Here is a 14,150-nt window from a genome sequence, read left to right as displayed (position 1 = left end):
GTGGAAGTAATAAAATGGTGCAGCCACTATGGAAGGCTGTTATGGCCCTTTCTCAAAAAGTTGGATATAGAAATACCATTTGACCTAGCAATCCACTACTGGGAATTTACCCTAAAGAAACCAGAACTGCCACCCAAGCAGATATACACACACTCATGTTTATTGCTGCATTGTTCATAATAGCAAAGAGCTGGACACAACCCAAGTGCCCATCAACAAACGAATGGATAGAGAAACTCTGTCATGAAATATTACGCAAAATGGATGACACTGGAGGACATTATGCTGAGTGAAATATCTCAGTCACAAAAGGACAAATATTGCATAGGGCCACTGCTGACATTTGGATTGAGGGAAGACAGAAAAGGAGGGGAGGAATGATGTATATTGCATTGAAACAGATGAGAGAGAACTGTTTAAAAGTGATATATGAATGGGTGTTTTTGTCATTACAGAATTACAGAGTGAAGGGACATAGGGGGAGGGATTGCATAACAATGAAAGAGTTTTTCTTCTCCTTTTCAAGAAGAGTGAATTGGGGGAATGAGGTGGGCAGGGGGAAAAGTGCACAATGGATGACTGGAAACTCTAAGTTTCTGTAAACTTACATTAAAATTAATTTTAAAAAAAGAATGATAATTAAGAAACTCAAGCTGTTCTGAAGGCATTGGCAAAAAAAGAAGGCCCCAGGGATTGCTGGAGTGTGAGTTGTTAATATGTCAGAATCAGCCTGAGGGCAATGAGTAACTTCCTGAGAAAAAGAGAAGAGTTTGGAGCTGCCAAAGATTTCCTTTTGTTGAGCTTACAATCATCTCCCAAAGAAGGGGCAGTCAAGACACCAAATGACTGTCTGAAGAGCATAGTCTCAGGGGACATCCAGGTCAATTGGCATAGATACGATGTTCTGCATCTCACTTTGGAGGGGAGCAACTGAGTCTTAAAGCCTGGCAGGCAACCACATCAGGTACAACTAGTAGTTCGTCCCTGTGCAGAACAAAGAAGGAAGATGTGCTGAAATAATTAGTGCAAAGAAGGTATGAATCACATGAACCTCAACCAGCAGGACATTGAGATCAGAAGAAATAGATGGTACCTGTCTACCCCTACTGACCACTCTTATAGGGACCACAGCAGGATGCCCTGGACAGAACTGCCAAAAAATGAGAAATAAAACTCAAAACATAAACATGGCCTGGCTTACTTGTGCAACGGAAACTGGTGGAACTCCTGAAACTGTGACCTATAGTTTGACCCTTAAATCTGGGACAAAACTTATCCCTATCACTCAATTTTTCAGCCAAACACTAGACAGCTCTCTAAGGTAAACAGTAACACCAGAGAGATACTCACTCCTTAGAAGAATCAGCCACACAAGACCCAAAGCTCAGCATTTGCCCAGGGACAAAGCTCAGAAGGCCAGAAGGTGTAGGACAGAGGATTCATGGAAATGGAAAATGTGTTACATTGTGAGTATAGTAATACATGCCACAAAACAAACCATGAATGGATAATTGAATGGGAAACTAAACTGTTTTGCAAACTTTCACTCAAATCACCAACCCCCCCCCCCAAAAAACCCACCAAAAAGTCAAATGACATATTTCATTAGATAAATTGGCTGCAAAAGTTCCCCTTAAAGTGTTAAACCTTTTGCATTACCTGGCCATCCTGGTGGCTGCTTTTGGTTTGGTTGCTGTCCTGTACCTACAAAGGAAGATGGTTGCCATAAAGAAGAGAAAAAAGTGCCTGAAGTCCATCAACTCTAGGCTCCAACTCATTATGAAAAGTGGAAAACAAGTAAGAGTCCAAGCAGATTCCAAAATTGATAAGGTGTAAGGCAAAGCAAAACTGGTCATCCTCACCCAACACTACCTAGTCATGAAGACTGAGGGGCGCCTGCTTCAGGCTGTGGTCTTTTCAATCACTTGCTATGCCTCTGAGAGACGGACAATAAATGAATGAAGAAATGATGCCTTTGAGCTGTGGTATTGGAGAAAAGTACTGAATTTCCTACAGGCTGGCAAAATTTTGAACTAACAGATCTGTGTTGGACAAAATGCAGCCTGAATGCTCACTGGAAGCAAAGTTGATAGAGCTTTGTCTCACATACTTAGGGCATGTTGCTAGGACAGGCTATTCCTTCAAGAAGGACATCTTGCTTGGAAAGGTAGAGAATCAGCTTAAAAGAGCAAGACCTTCAACTACATGGATTGACACAGTGACTACTAGGCTCAAGCATGTCAGAGATGATGAGGATGGCACAGGATAGGAGAGGGTTCAGATCTGTTGTTTGCACTGTTGCCCTATGAGTCTTACTAGACTTGATGGCACCTAACAACAGCATGTTAGACGATGAAAAATAATTAATAAGCCAAAGACTGGGTCCTTAATTTTTGGCAGTCAATATAGTCATATAGTACCTCTGTCTGGTTCTAGAAAATCAGGAGTAAAGTGACTGGAGCTTCTGTAGCCAGCCCGAAAGACAGCCCTCCAGTAGAAAGCTGCTTCTGCTCTTCGTTAAGGCAAGAATGAGAAGAAATCTTGATCTTCTAGGATACATCAGCAAAAACTGTGCCAATCTGTGCCTTCTGGCTAAAAAGATGTTTAAGCAGGAATGTTTGATAGATTAACTGGTGTAATGATACACAAGAAATTATTTTTTTGAAATAATAATTAAGGAATTTGTATTACTATGGTCTTAGCTTTGTGCAAAGCACACAGAGCTTTTTTACCTAAAAATATGTCTAAAATATTATTGTAAATATATCTATAGTCTATGTTGAAACTGAGGAGGACCTGAAGCACTTGCTGCAGAAGGTCAAGGAGTGCAGCCTTCAGTATGGATATTATGAAAACAAAGATTCTCACCACCGGGTCAATTGGCAGCATCATGTTAGATGGTGAAGAAATTGTTAACAGCTTTCGTTTTCTTGGCTACACAATCAACACTTTTGGGACTAGTAGCCAGGGAATTATTGCATAAGACATATTGCAAATGGGAAAGTCTGCTGTTAGAGACCTCTCCAAAGCAATGAGACTAAGAGGCACCTGATGCAGGCCATCGTCTTTGCCATCACTTGCTATGCGTCAGAGAGCTGGACAATGATTAGGTAAGACAGAAGGAGAATTGGTGCCTTTCAGTTATGGTGTTGGAGAAGAGTATTGAATATACCATGGACTGCTAAGAAAACAAACAAGTTCATCCGGGAGAAGATTAAACCAGGCTGCTCCTTGAAGGCAAGGATTCTGAAGCTTTGTCTGACATACTTTGGACATGTTACAAGGAGGGACCAGTCCTGGAGAGGAACGTCATGCTTGGGAGGGTGGAGGGACAGCACAGGAGAGAAAGACCCTCTATGAGGTGGGCTGATTTAGTGACTGGGGTAATGAGGGTAGGTGTGTCGGAAATAGTGAGGTTGGCACAGCATAGAGCAGGGTTTAGGGCTATTGTACATAGGGTCACTATGAATTGCAGGGGACTCAATGGCATATAACAACAAACAATGATAGATAAATTAGGAATAAATTAATCTGCAAATAGAAAATATAATTTATGGTGTATTGGGGGAGGGTGTTTGTTCATTTCTCTTTCTTTTATAACAAGTTCAGACCTAGGCAACCATCCACAGAGAATTTATACCGCAGCGGCTTAGAGTTGTCACCAAGGAGGAACCTGCAGTCCTTTGGCCTGTCCTCTCTGTCATCCTTTTTATTGGACAAATGGTGACTCTCCCAGCTCCAAGATAGATCTTCTCAGGAAAATGGTGGTGGTGGTGGTGGTGGTTATATGCTGTCAAGTCGGAACCAACTCATAGCTGATCCTCCAGTGGGTTTCCTGGCCCATCCATCTCCCATGGAGCAGCTGGTGAGTTTGAACCATGTACCTTTGGTTAACAGCACACTCCTTACCACAAGGCCACTAAAGCTCCAGTAGGAAGATGATGGTGGGGGAAATAATGCAGGGAACCTTTTTTCTCAGAAGGTTCTTCCACTTTATTCAGGAAAGAACACTCTCCCTAAGGGCTCCCACACCCCCTGCATCTCTAGCTACAAGGGGCGGCGTGGCCAAGTGTATAGTTCATTTAGCATCAATGGTAGAGCTGAAGCACTGGTGGTTCAGTGGCAGAGTTCTTGCCTTCCATGCAGGGGTCCTGGGTTTGATTCTCGGCAAATGCACCTAATGCATGGCCACCAGCCCTCCATCTGTGGAAGTTTGTGTATGATGTCAAACAGGTTTTGTCTGAGCTTTAAGTCTAAGAACAGGAAGTAAGGCCTGGGGATCTATTTTCAAAAATTAGTCAAAGAAAACTCGATGGACCACACACATCCAGTTGATGGACTCCAACCAATCATGGCCCACGCAGCAATTTGTTCCATAGATAAGAGGTCTCAGAGCTGTTGCTGACTACACAGGAGTGGTGAAGTCAAGCAGAAGTGAAGGCCTGAAATGGGAGCCAAGTTAAGTATTTCAGAATTAACACCAAATCTAAAACATGCTATTTCATCTGCATAGTTCCTAAGATCCTTAAGCTCATTTACTTCTGCCAAAATTGGTTTCCATGTGTATAATTTTGGGAACGATCTTACTTCAAAATTTTCCATTTTATATAAACAATAAGAACTGTTAAAACAATAAGCACTGTTAACAGGTCAGTGGTTCAAATCCACTGGCTGTTCTGGGGGATAAATATAGGCAGTCTTCTCTCTTATTGATTTACAGCCTCAAAACCCCATGGAGGGTGTGAAGTCAGAATCTTACTCTATTCTATGATAGTGCATTTGATTTGGGTTTTTTAAAAGAGGAACCTCCCCCTTTTTTAATTTTTCATTTCGATGCAAGCTTATATGGTGCATTATATCAAATCAAACAAGCTAAATCCATTGTGGTCAAGTAGAACCTGATTCATAGTAGTCCTCCACTGACTTCAAGGTGGTGGATCTTAATAGGAAGAAACTGCCCATCTGTTTTTCCACGGAGCTGCTGACACATTTGAATCTCCGGCCTGTTAACAGGGTAACACGATATGCACTACACTATCAGGACTTCTTAACAGCTAACTCAGTAATAAGCTGTCCTTGTCAAGTGAGGACCGACTCATAGCTGACTCTCTAATAGATCTAAACTGGACAGGAGGAGATTGTCCATCCTTCTGCAACAGAGCAGCTGGATTAGAACCATTCAAACCAGCTTCTGGACTTTGGGTAGGCAATCACAGCACCACCTGAGCTCCATTATATCCAAAGGAGGTATGAAAACACAAACCTTTTTTAGATGCTATTTCAAGTAACTGAGGAAATAACAAATTTTAACTAGATGTTATTTCTTGAAACTTTCCTGGAATCTTTCCCCAGTGTTTACAAGTATTTCTTTGGTTGGAAAGCAACACACCAAAGAGAATTTGACCCATTTATTCACCTATTTGTCTACTTGGTGTATTATATAATGAAGGGGGTGGAATGAAAAGACTGGCTTTTGGCCGGGCCTAAGGGTCCCCCATGAGTGATGCTTTATTGCCATCTGGTGGACAGTCTTGTCTTTGCAACACCAAGCGTGCTTCTCAAGCTCTGCTGGACATTAGCACCACCTGGTGGAGTTTGTAAATAATCCCAGTAAACGCACCTGCTCCCGGATCAATTTAAATTATGGGCTCTGGGATACACTCAGGCCTTTCGAAGTCAGGTCTTTGAGAGGATAGAGAGGTCATTTCAATGTGGTTCAAAGTCAAGAACCACCGAAGTACGTTGCCATCGAGTCGGAACCAACCCAAGGTTGACCCTCGAGAGGGTTTTAGAGGCTGTGAATCCCACTGTCGGCTGCACAACTTTCTTCTCAGGGCAGCTGCCTTGGGGAGGGCACGTCATTGTTACCCATGGTTGTAGTTATGCGCCGGCGACTCATAGCGGCCCTGTGTACAACAGCCCTAAACACTGCTCTATCCTGTGCCAATCTTTTTGTCACTGACACATCTACCCCCGTTACCCCTGTCACTGAATCAATCCATCTCATCGAGGACCTTCCTCTCCTGCGCTGTCCCTCCACCCTCCCAAGCATGACGCCCCTCTCTAAGGACTGGTCCCTCCTTGCAACATGTCCAAAGTATGTCAGATTAAGCTTCAGACTCCTTGCCTCCAACGAGTAGCCTGGCTTCACTCTTTTCCAGGACAGCCTTGTTTGTTGTCCTAGCAGTCTATGGTATATTCAATACTTTTCTCCGGCACCACAGCTCAAAGGCATCAATTCTCCTTCAATCACCCCTAGTCATATTACCCAGTAGGCCACCAATTTCTCTATTGAAACTCAAGCATCTCGAAATCCCTTCATTCTGAGACAATTATTCTTCCTGTAAAATTTAACATAAAAAAGAAATTTGTGGGAATCAGTTCTTACTTGACAGAAATATAGGGTTTACTTTTAAATTTTTTTATCGTGATTTTAATTTTAATGAGAGTTTACAGAAAAGTTGAATTGTTCACTCATTGTTGCACATTTTCTTCCCTAACTGCCAATCCCCAGTTAGCTTTTTTGTTGTTCGTTTGTTTTTATATTCGTTTGCTCACATGTATGGGGACACAAGGAGGGGGGAAGGGGTGGGAGCAGAGGGGTGAGGACGGATAGGGGTGAAACCATAGGGTTGCAGTTTGGGGGGGTGGAGGGAGGGGGTGAAGGAAATGGGAAGGATCCAGTGGGGACCTGAAAAGATTGGGTAATGATGGGTATGGTTCAATGGTGATTTTTTTGTATGAAACACAATATGAATGAAGAATGGTGTGAAATACAATGTTTACATTTTGTGAGCCAAGTTTAGAGGGTTTTTTTGATGGGAGTAAATTATATGACCTCCAAAGACCTTCTTTACACCTTCTATCCAGAGCCGAATCATCCTGAAGTTGTTAATATAAGAAATCTAAATTATTTCCTATGTAAATTTAATTGTCCAAAGAAATAAACAGACTTTCATTCCCTGAATAACATTATAAATTCATCTAATTTTTGACAAAAAAAGAAAATCTGTCTTACGTATTTCCCCATTTAATGCATTAACTTACTGCCTTTAACTCTAAATGGAGGGATACCGTCCACCTGTCTCCCTCAGGGCTGCTGGTGGATTCGAACTCTTGGAGACATACAGCCTTCGTTAGCAACACAACATACTATGGATTCTGCAACTAGAGCTCTTCTGAATTCGACAGAGCTCGGATGGCTTTAACCGTAGTGAGCTGCAGTGCTAACCCAAAGGCTATACTTCCGTGGTGGTTTAGAATAAAGACAATTATTGGTATGTCGTTGTTAGGTGCCATCGAGTCGAGCACATCTCATAACGACCCTATGAACACATCTGAACCCTGTCCTATCAGCCGCATCCTCACAATCTCCTACATCCTCAAAGCATTTGCTGTAGTCACTGTCAATTCATCTGGTTGGTGGTCTTCCAAATGCCACCCTTCCAGCTGCCCAAGCATGACATCCCTCTCCAAGGAACAGCCTTTCCTAGCAACATGCACAACGTACATGAGATGAAGGTTCATCCTTGCTTCCAAGAACACTCTGGGTGCACTTTCTCCAAGACACACCTGTGTGTTCTTTTGCATAGTTATTAAATAAACTATATTCTGTATCCAGCAATTTGGTTAGACGATTCTGATCAACCATCTCACTAAAAACTAAGAATGCTATGCAAAATACATGCCATCAAAAGAGAAAAGGCAAGGCAGAGACCTTTGCTATACATACCTGAAAAAAAGAACTCATAAGCCAAATGCACAGATCACTTACAAACAGATGAGGGAAAGGACCAGCAACGCAGAAAAATCAATTAACATGAGACCTCACAAAAGGTGTTATTCAGCAGGCCAATTAGTATAGGAAGATGTGTTCAAGCTCCTTGGTAACCAACAAAATGCAGAATGAAGTCGCTATGACTATGCCAACCACCACACCCTTCAGAGACAGCAACAGCAACTCACATGTTGTTGTTATGTGTCGTTTGTGACTCATAACGACCCTACATACAACAGCCCTAAACTCTGCTCTGTCCTGTGCCAATCGCACTGTCTCCGACACTCTCATCCCAATTACCCCAGTCACTGAATCAATCCACCTCATAGGGGGCCTTCCCCTTCTGCGCTGTTCCTCCAAGCTCCCAAGCATGTTGTCCTTCTCCAAGGACCAGTCTCTCCTCACAACATGTCCAAAGTATGTTAGATGGAGCCTCAGAATCCTTGCCTCCAAGAATCCTTGCCAGCAACTCACATACTCAGTGTAAAATGGTACAAATACCTGGAAAATTGATTGGCAGTATTGAAAGCTGCAAATTTGTTAAGTGCCAATGAGTTGAGTATGACTCATAGCGACCCTATGACCAACAGATCAGAATCCTGTCCTGTCTCATTATTTCTGACCTACTTACGCCCACCGCTGCAGGCAGTTATCGAAACCATCTCACAGAGGGTCGTTAACCCTTCATCTTTTTAAGCATGATGTTCCTCTCTAAAGAATAATAGCCTTTCCTGGCCACAAGCCCTGCATATGGGAAACAAAGCTTTGCCATCTTTGCCTCCAAGGAGAACTCTGGCTACACTTACTCCAAGATTTCTGTTCTGCTGGTTGCCCATGGGATATTGAGTACTCTCCTCTAACTCTACAGCTCAATGGCATAAATTCTTTTCTGGTCACCCTTATTTTTTTACCATCTTTCATATTCATAGCAAGTGACTGAAAACACAATGGCCTGATTCAGTGACCCCATGAACAGTAGATCTGAACACTGCCCTCTTCTGTGCCATTCTCTTTCTCTTGTGTTTGACTCCAGTGTTAGTCACTGTGCCAGTCCTTCTTCTTGAGGGTCCCCCTGTCTTGTGCTGGTCCTTCACCTTTCCAATCATGATGTCTATTTCCAAGTACTGGCCCCTCTACCAACATGCCACAGTATGTGAGACAGCTTCACCATTCGTGCCTCCAAGGAGCACCCTAGTTGCACTTTTCCAAGGCATATTTGCTCTTTTGGCAGAACATGAGATATTCAGTACTCTTCTCCAAAACCACAACTCAAAGGCATCATTTCTTCTTCTGTCATCCTTAGTCATCATCCAACTTTCAATCTTAGTCTTTAGACTGATGTCACTGCTCTAAAGTATCTTGGAGAGGTCCTTAAAAGGCTTTCCAATGCAATATGTGTTTTGATTTCTTGACTCCTGGTACCAAGCATATTGATTGTGGATCCAAGTAAGATGAAATAACTATAATGATATTGTCTGTTGGTTCAGTGGTGAGAGTTTTTGTTTTCTTGACATTGAGATGGAATCCATAGTGAAAGTTTTAGTCTTTGATCTTCTGCAGTAAATGGAGCTCTGGTGGCTCAGTGGTAAGAAGCTGTGCTGCCAAAACAAAGGCACGCATTTCAAACCCACCAGCGGCTCCAGGGTCACAGGATGGGCTGTCTCCTCTCCAGACTGTGAATGCTGGGCTTACGCCAAACAGATTATGTCAAAACAGGTGCACATCCTAACAGAATGAAAACCAAAGCCTGTTAAATGGCAGCCAAGTGTCTGACCTATAAACTCCATGCATGTTTTTGTTGTTAGGTGTCATCAAGTCGTAGACGACTCATAGTGACCCTATGAACGAAAGACCTGGGCACTGTTAATAGAGTTTCTGGAGGCAAGCCATTTCATAAGTAGATACCACTCCTGCTTCCAGGCTTGTTTTAATCGGGGAGCTCCACCAAACACTGTCCACCATGGGTAACCATTATTGCATTTGACTCAGCAGTGTCACAGGCTTCAGCATCACAGCAACCACGAGGTACCTCTGTACAGCAACGCACAGACCAGTGCTATACCACCTAGAAGAAGCTCCAGGCATAGAAAAAGAAGTATTAAACTCTCAATGATTCTACGCCTTGGATAATAGAGAAATCAATCTGAGAATAATTTAAGTCTACAAAGCCTCATAAAAGTAAACAAGGAAATAGATTACTGACTTAAATTCTTTATTGATGTAAAATGACATCATATATAAAGTAGTAATCAGTACATAAAGAGGTTTAGCATATCATAATATATACAATTATCTTTTAAAAGGTTGGGAAGGATGTAAGTTACAGTGATTATTAGAACAAATTTACATTAAACATAAAAACACTTTCCAGAAGATTTATTTAGCCGTTCTTGTTCGAAGTCGCCGTTTGAGAATCTGGTGATCACTTTCCTTTACTTTCTGGTCCATCAATATCTGAAATTTAGAATTTCAAAATTATTAAAAAATACAAAGTGAAAATTTAATGAAAGCTTGACTAAATGTTCATCTGCTTAATACATACAACATGTGTTAAACATGCAAAGTATTATAATATTTCTGTCTCAGGCTGTAGGTATACAATCTTACAGAAATATTCTTAAATTATCCACTACTTTCTATTATCTCTAGTTTTTATCATGTATATTTTGGACAGGTAAGTGTACCTCTCGCAATGAAAGTCAACAAGAAAAACAGAGTTGACCCTTCATAGTCCCGAGTTCCTAACTTACAAGATAGACTGGGCTTTCTGCAACCACAAAAGAAGTCAAGGGAGGAAACAGAACAGTCACTGAGGTTGTAGAAAACAACCAACTGAATGTCATATAGGATCTAATTCTTTAGGATTTGCGTTTAGGTAGCTAATAACTATTATTACAAAAGGGTTCAATTTTTCAAGATCACTTCTTGTGAGGGTTTTTCCCTTTAGTGTTGTGAAGAATATATGTCTAAGCAAATAGAAACATGATCAAAAATTAGAACTTTTCCTATCATACACAGCACAGCGTGTTTTAAGAATGAGCCATAGGGTAAAACTTTTTTGGTACAGAACCCGAAGTGATTGGAGGAATGATTAAATATCAAGTGTGTTTTGATTTCTTAGCTGCTGGTACCAAGTGACATGGATTCAAATATTGTCTCTAGTTTTTATCAGATAGATAAGTATATTTCTTGTAATGAAAGTCAACAAGAAAAAAATAGATGTTTCATGCAGGTAAACAAATGGTGGTTAATTCCACTGATGGAATTAAACTTCCTGATTTGTTTTCAAGTATAAATGGCAGTGCATTTTTCTACATTAATATAGCTGTTGTTGTTAAGTGCCGTCGAGTCGTAGACGACTCATAGCGACCCTATGAACAAACTCCTTGACAGCATTAATAAAGTACTTATGTTTAATTACTATAATAAACTCAGTAAGCCTTGGACCAAAAGTATAGCATTTAAGAGATCTGCTATAAAGAGTACAAATTCAAACTGTTTAGAAATCAAAAATGATAATCCACACTTTAAAAGACCATGGACAGATTTAGATTTTAACAAAATGGAAGTTTCTTACCACTTGTCCAGATAAATCAATAGGAGATGAGATTTCACTTGTGTACAGTTTCCGTTTGGCTCGTTTTGGTTGAGGTGCACTTTCTTTCCTTTCGTCCTTATTTCCTGGCTTTGAAGCGCCTATTGTCTGAATTAGTTTCTTGGCTATGGGAAAAAGTTTTTAATTTTTAAAATATTTTAAGCTGCAAAGATATGAAAGATCTTAAACAAATATATATACACACACACAAATACATACATATATACATATACACACACAAATACATATATGATTATGATTATGATTTATTAGAAAGGGAGCTCTGGTGGCCTAGTGGTAAGAATCTGCGCTGCAATTCTGAAGGCACACAGTTTGATTCTGCCAGCTGCTTTGTAGGAGAAAATGGACAATCTCCTTCTGTGCAATTTCTGCTTCTGAAAATCCACTGGAGGGTCAGCTATGGGTTGGGTGCAACTGGATGGTACACGACAATGGCATGATTATACATACAATAAAATATATATAATTAACCAAAGGATATGTATACACAATTTACAAAGTCAAACATTAAATCCCCTGTAACCACATGAAATAATAATTAAGTAAACAAATGAAATGGGGTAAATAAACTATCTTTCTACTAATGCTTCACATGATGAAAAGGTTAGGTAAAAACTTTTTGTTTTATCAAAGGGAGAAGTTAAAAAAGGTAAGACACTGGTGACTTAAAAGGAGGTTATGCTTTGTTAAACAAGAGTATACAGACATAGTAGACAGTATTGCACTAGTAATGGTAAGGTGGCAGATTTAGTTAAGGAATGACTTGTAAAAATGTCTACAATAAATACTGAACGAAAACACTGCATATTCTGAGTTCTTTACTCATATTAGTCACACACATAAAGAAAAGCATATTTGTTAATTGCCTTTGGGGAATTTTAAAAGGTCCTATTTTTCACATTTTCTTTTATTTGCTTTTTAATGGGCATATTAAATAGAACACATTTCCATTTGGGAAAATTTCTAGAAAAGAAATCCTTATGATATTAACTTTTTTTTTTTAAAAAAAAAAAAAAAAGAAGAATCAATTTAAGGAAATAGGCTAGACTGAGCCTCTACAGACCAGGCTCTACACGGAGGATGTGAACAAGACAACTGGACCTTCCAGAACTTCAATACTCATAGGAAAGACGGACAGGCAATCACCTCTTGTGTGATTTACAGTCTCCAAAAACCCAAGGGAGGCTCAGCTATGAGTCAGGGCCAATGTGAAGGCAATGAGCTGGAGGTTTTGTTGAGTTTTGAAAAATGACAGTGGAGCGAGAGAAGGTGTCTGGTAAAGAGCTGAAAGATGAGAGCAGAGTGCTCATGTGAAGGTCAGGGTGTATTCTAGGCAAAAGCAGCAAAACTCCAATGACGTCCAAAGCAAGAAAAGAATCTGGCATGTTCTCGGAACTGTTAAGAACCTAGAGGAATTAAAGCTAGTTAGCAACCACAGAGGAGGAAATTAAGATCATTCCATCAGAAATCAGATTATAACTGCTCTGCATCTGAAAGGGTTATTGTGGCTTCCAAGGAAAGGACAGAGATGGACAAGAGTGGAAAGCTGGCAAACCAGTGACCTGTGTGTGCTTATCAAAGCAGCAGAATTCTAAGTAATCTCTATTTTCTTTCATTGCTTTGTTTTAAAAAATTCCTGTTGTAAAAGAAAAGTTACTAAAAAGAAACAAGCAAGTAATCAGTATCTTATCACTATTTCCTTCTCCTTGAAAACATATTCCATTTTAATATGTCTATCCCTACTCAGTAGTAAGTGTAGTTTACCAACAATCTCATTATCTGACATTTTACATTTATGATTATATACAGAAAAAACCTACACTGTAGTTTCACATTAATGATGTGCATCCAGTAGTAATGAATTTGAAATGCAAGGCAAAAGTAATGCTGGTTATAATGGTGAAGGTTATGGATCAGCTTGGCTGGGTCATGATTCTCAGTGGTTTGACAGGTAAGATGTCACGTGGCAGTCAAGTGAGGATGCAGGCACTCTCCTTTGTGTCTTTTGATGTGAACATTTTCCATTTCCATAATGCCAATTTCTGCCTTACGACCTGGTCTTTGGAACATAACCATGTCGATAAGTGAGGAGTAAATGGTTATAGCCAATGTTGTTGTGTACCACTGAGCTGCAGCCGACCTACGGCTGACCCTCCAGCAGGTTTTCAGAGGCAGTTAATCACACCAGAGGAGACCGCCCATCTTTATCTCAAGAAGTGGTTCGTGGATTTGAAATATGTGCCTTCGGGATTACAGTGCAGCTCCTTGACATCCCTGGTGCCATGGCCTCTTCTAATATGAGCTTGACTTTCTAGCTGTTCTCTTTCAGTGCACTATTCGAGTCATTTTTAGATGATCTTCAATTAATATTTTGCTTTCATGTGAACAATGATATTGTTTGATAATTTCCACACTGTTGGATCTCCTTTCTTGGAAACGGGAACAAATATAGGTCTCTTCTAGGCAGCTGGCCAGGTAGTGTCTGTCTTCCAAATTTCTTGCATAGGTCCATCCAGGGCTGCATCTAATACTTGAAACATTTCAATTGGAATCACATCAATTTCTGGGACTTAATTTTTGCCAATGTCTTTAATGTAGCTTGAACTTCTTTCTTCATCATCACTGATTCTTTATCTATGTCACTTGTTGCAATATTTCATTGTTGACCAAGAAGTCCTAATCCACAACATAAACAGTCTTCCCAGTATCCTGGAAAAGCTACAACCAGGAGAAGATAACATAGATGAATGGGACCTT

At 40.5% G+C, this 14,150-nt stretch overlaps 1 protein-coding gene across 1 annotated transcript in view; it reads right to left on the bottom strand.

Annotated features, from left to right (window-relative positions):
• Positions 1 to 10,153: 10,153 nt before the first annotated feature.
• Positions 10,154 to 14,150, bottom strand: part of KIF20B (kinesin family member 20B) — a 56,754-nt gene continuing 52,757 nt past the window's right edge. Inside the window, exons 30-31 of the mRNA XM_006880406.1 lie at positions 11,355 to 11,497; positions 10,154 to 10,231 (exon numbers count right to left, since the gene is read on the bottom strand). Coding sequence (XP_006880468.1) covers positions 10,154 to 10,231; positions 11,355 to 11,497 — 221 coding nt within the window. The remainder of the gene's footprint in view (positions 10,232 to 11,354; positions 11,498 to 14,150) is intronic.

Source organism: Elephantulus edwardii, unplaced genomic scaffold (assembly GCF_000299155.1).
Source record: "Elephantulus edwardii isolate Elephantulus edwardi_28Jun2011 unplaced genomic scaffold, EleEdw1.0 scaffold00007, whole genome shotgun sequence".
In the NCBI taxonomy this organism is placed as follows: domain Eukaryota; kingdom Metazoa; phylum Chordata; class Mammalia; order Macroscelidea; family Macroscelididae; genus Elephantulus; species Elephantulus edwardii.
The sequence above is the reverse complement of the archived record's forward strand: the minus strand, read 5'-3'. Positions and strand labels throughout refer to the sequence as shown.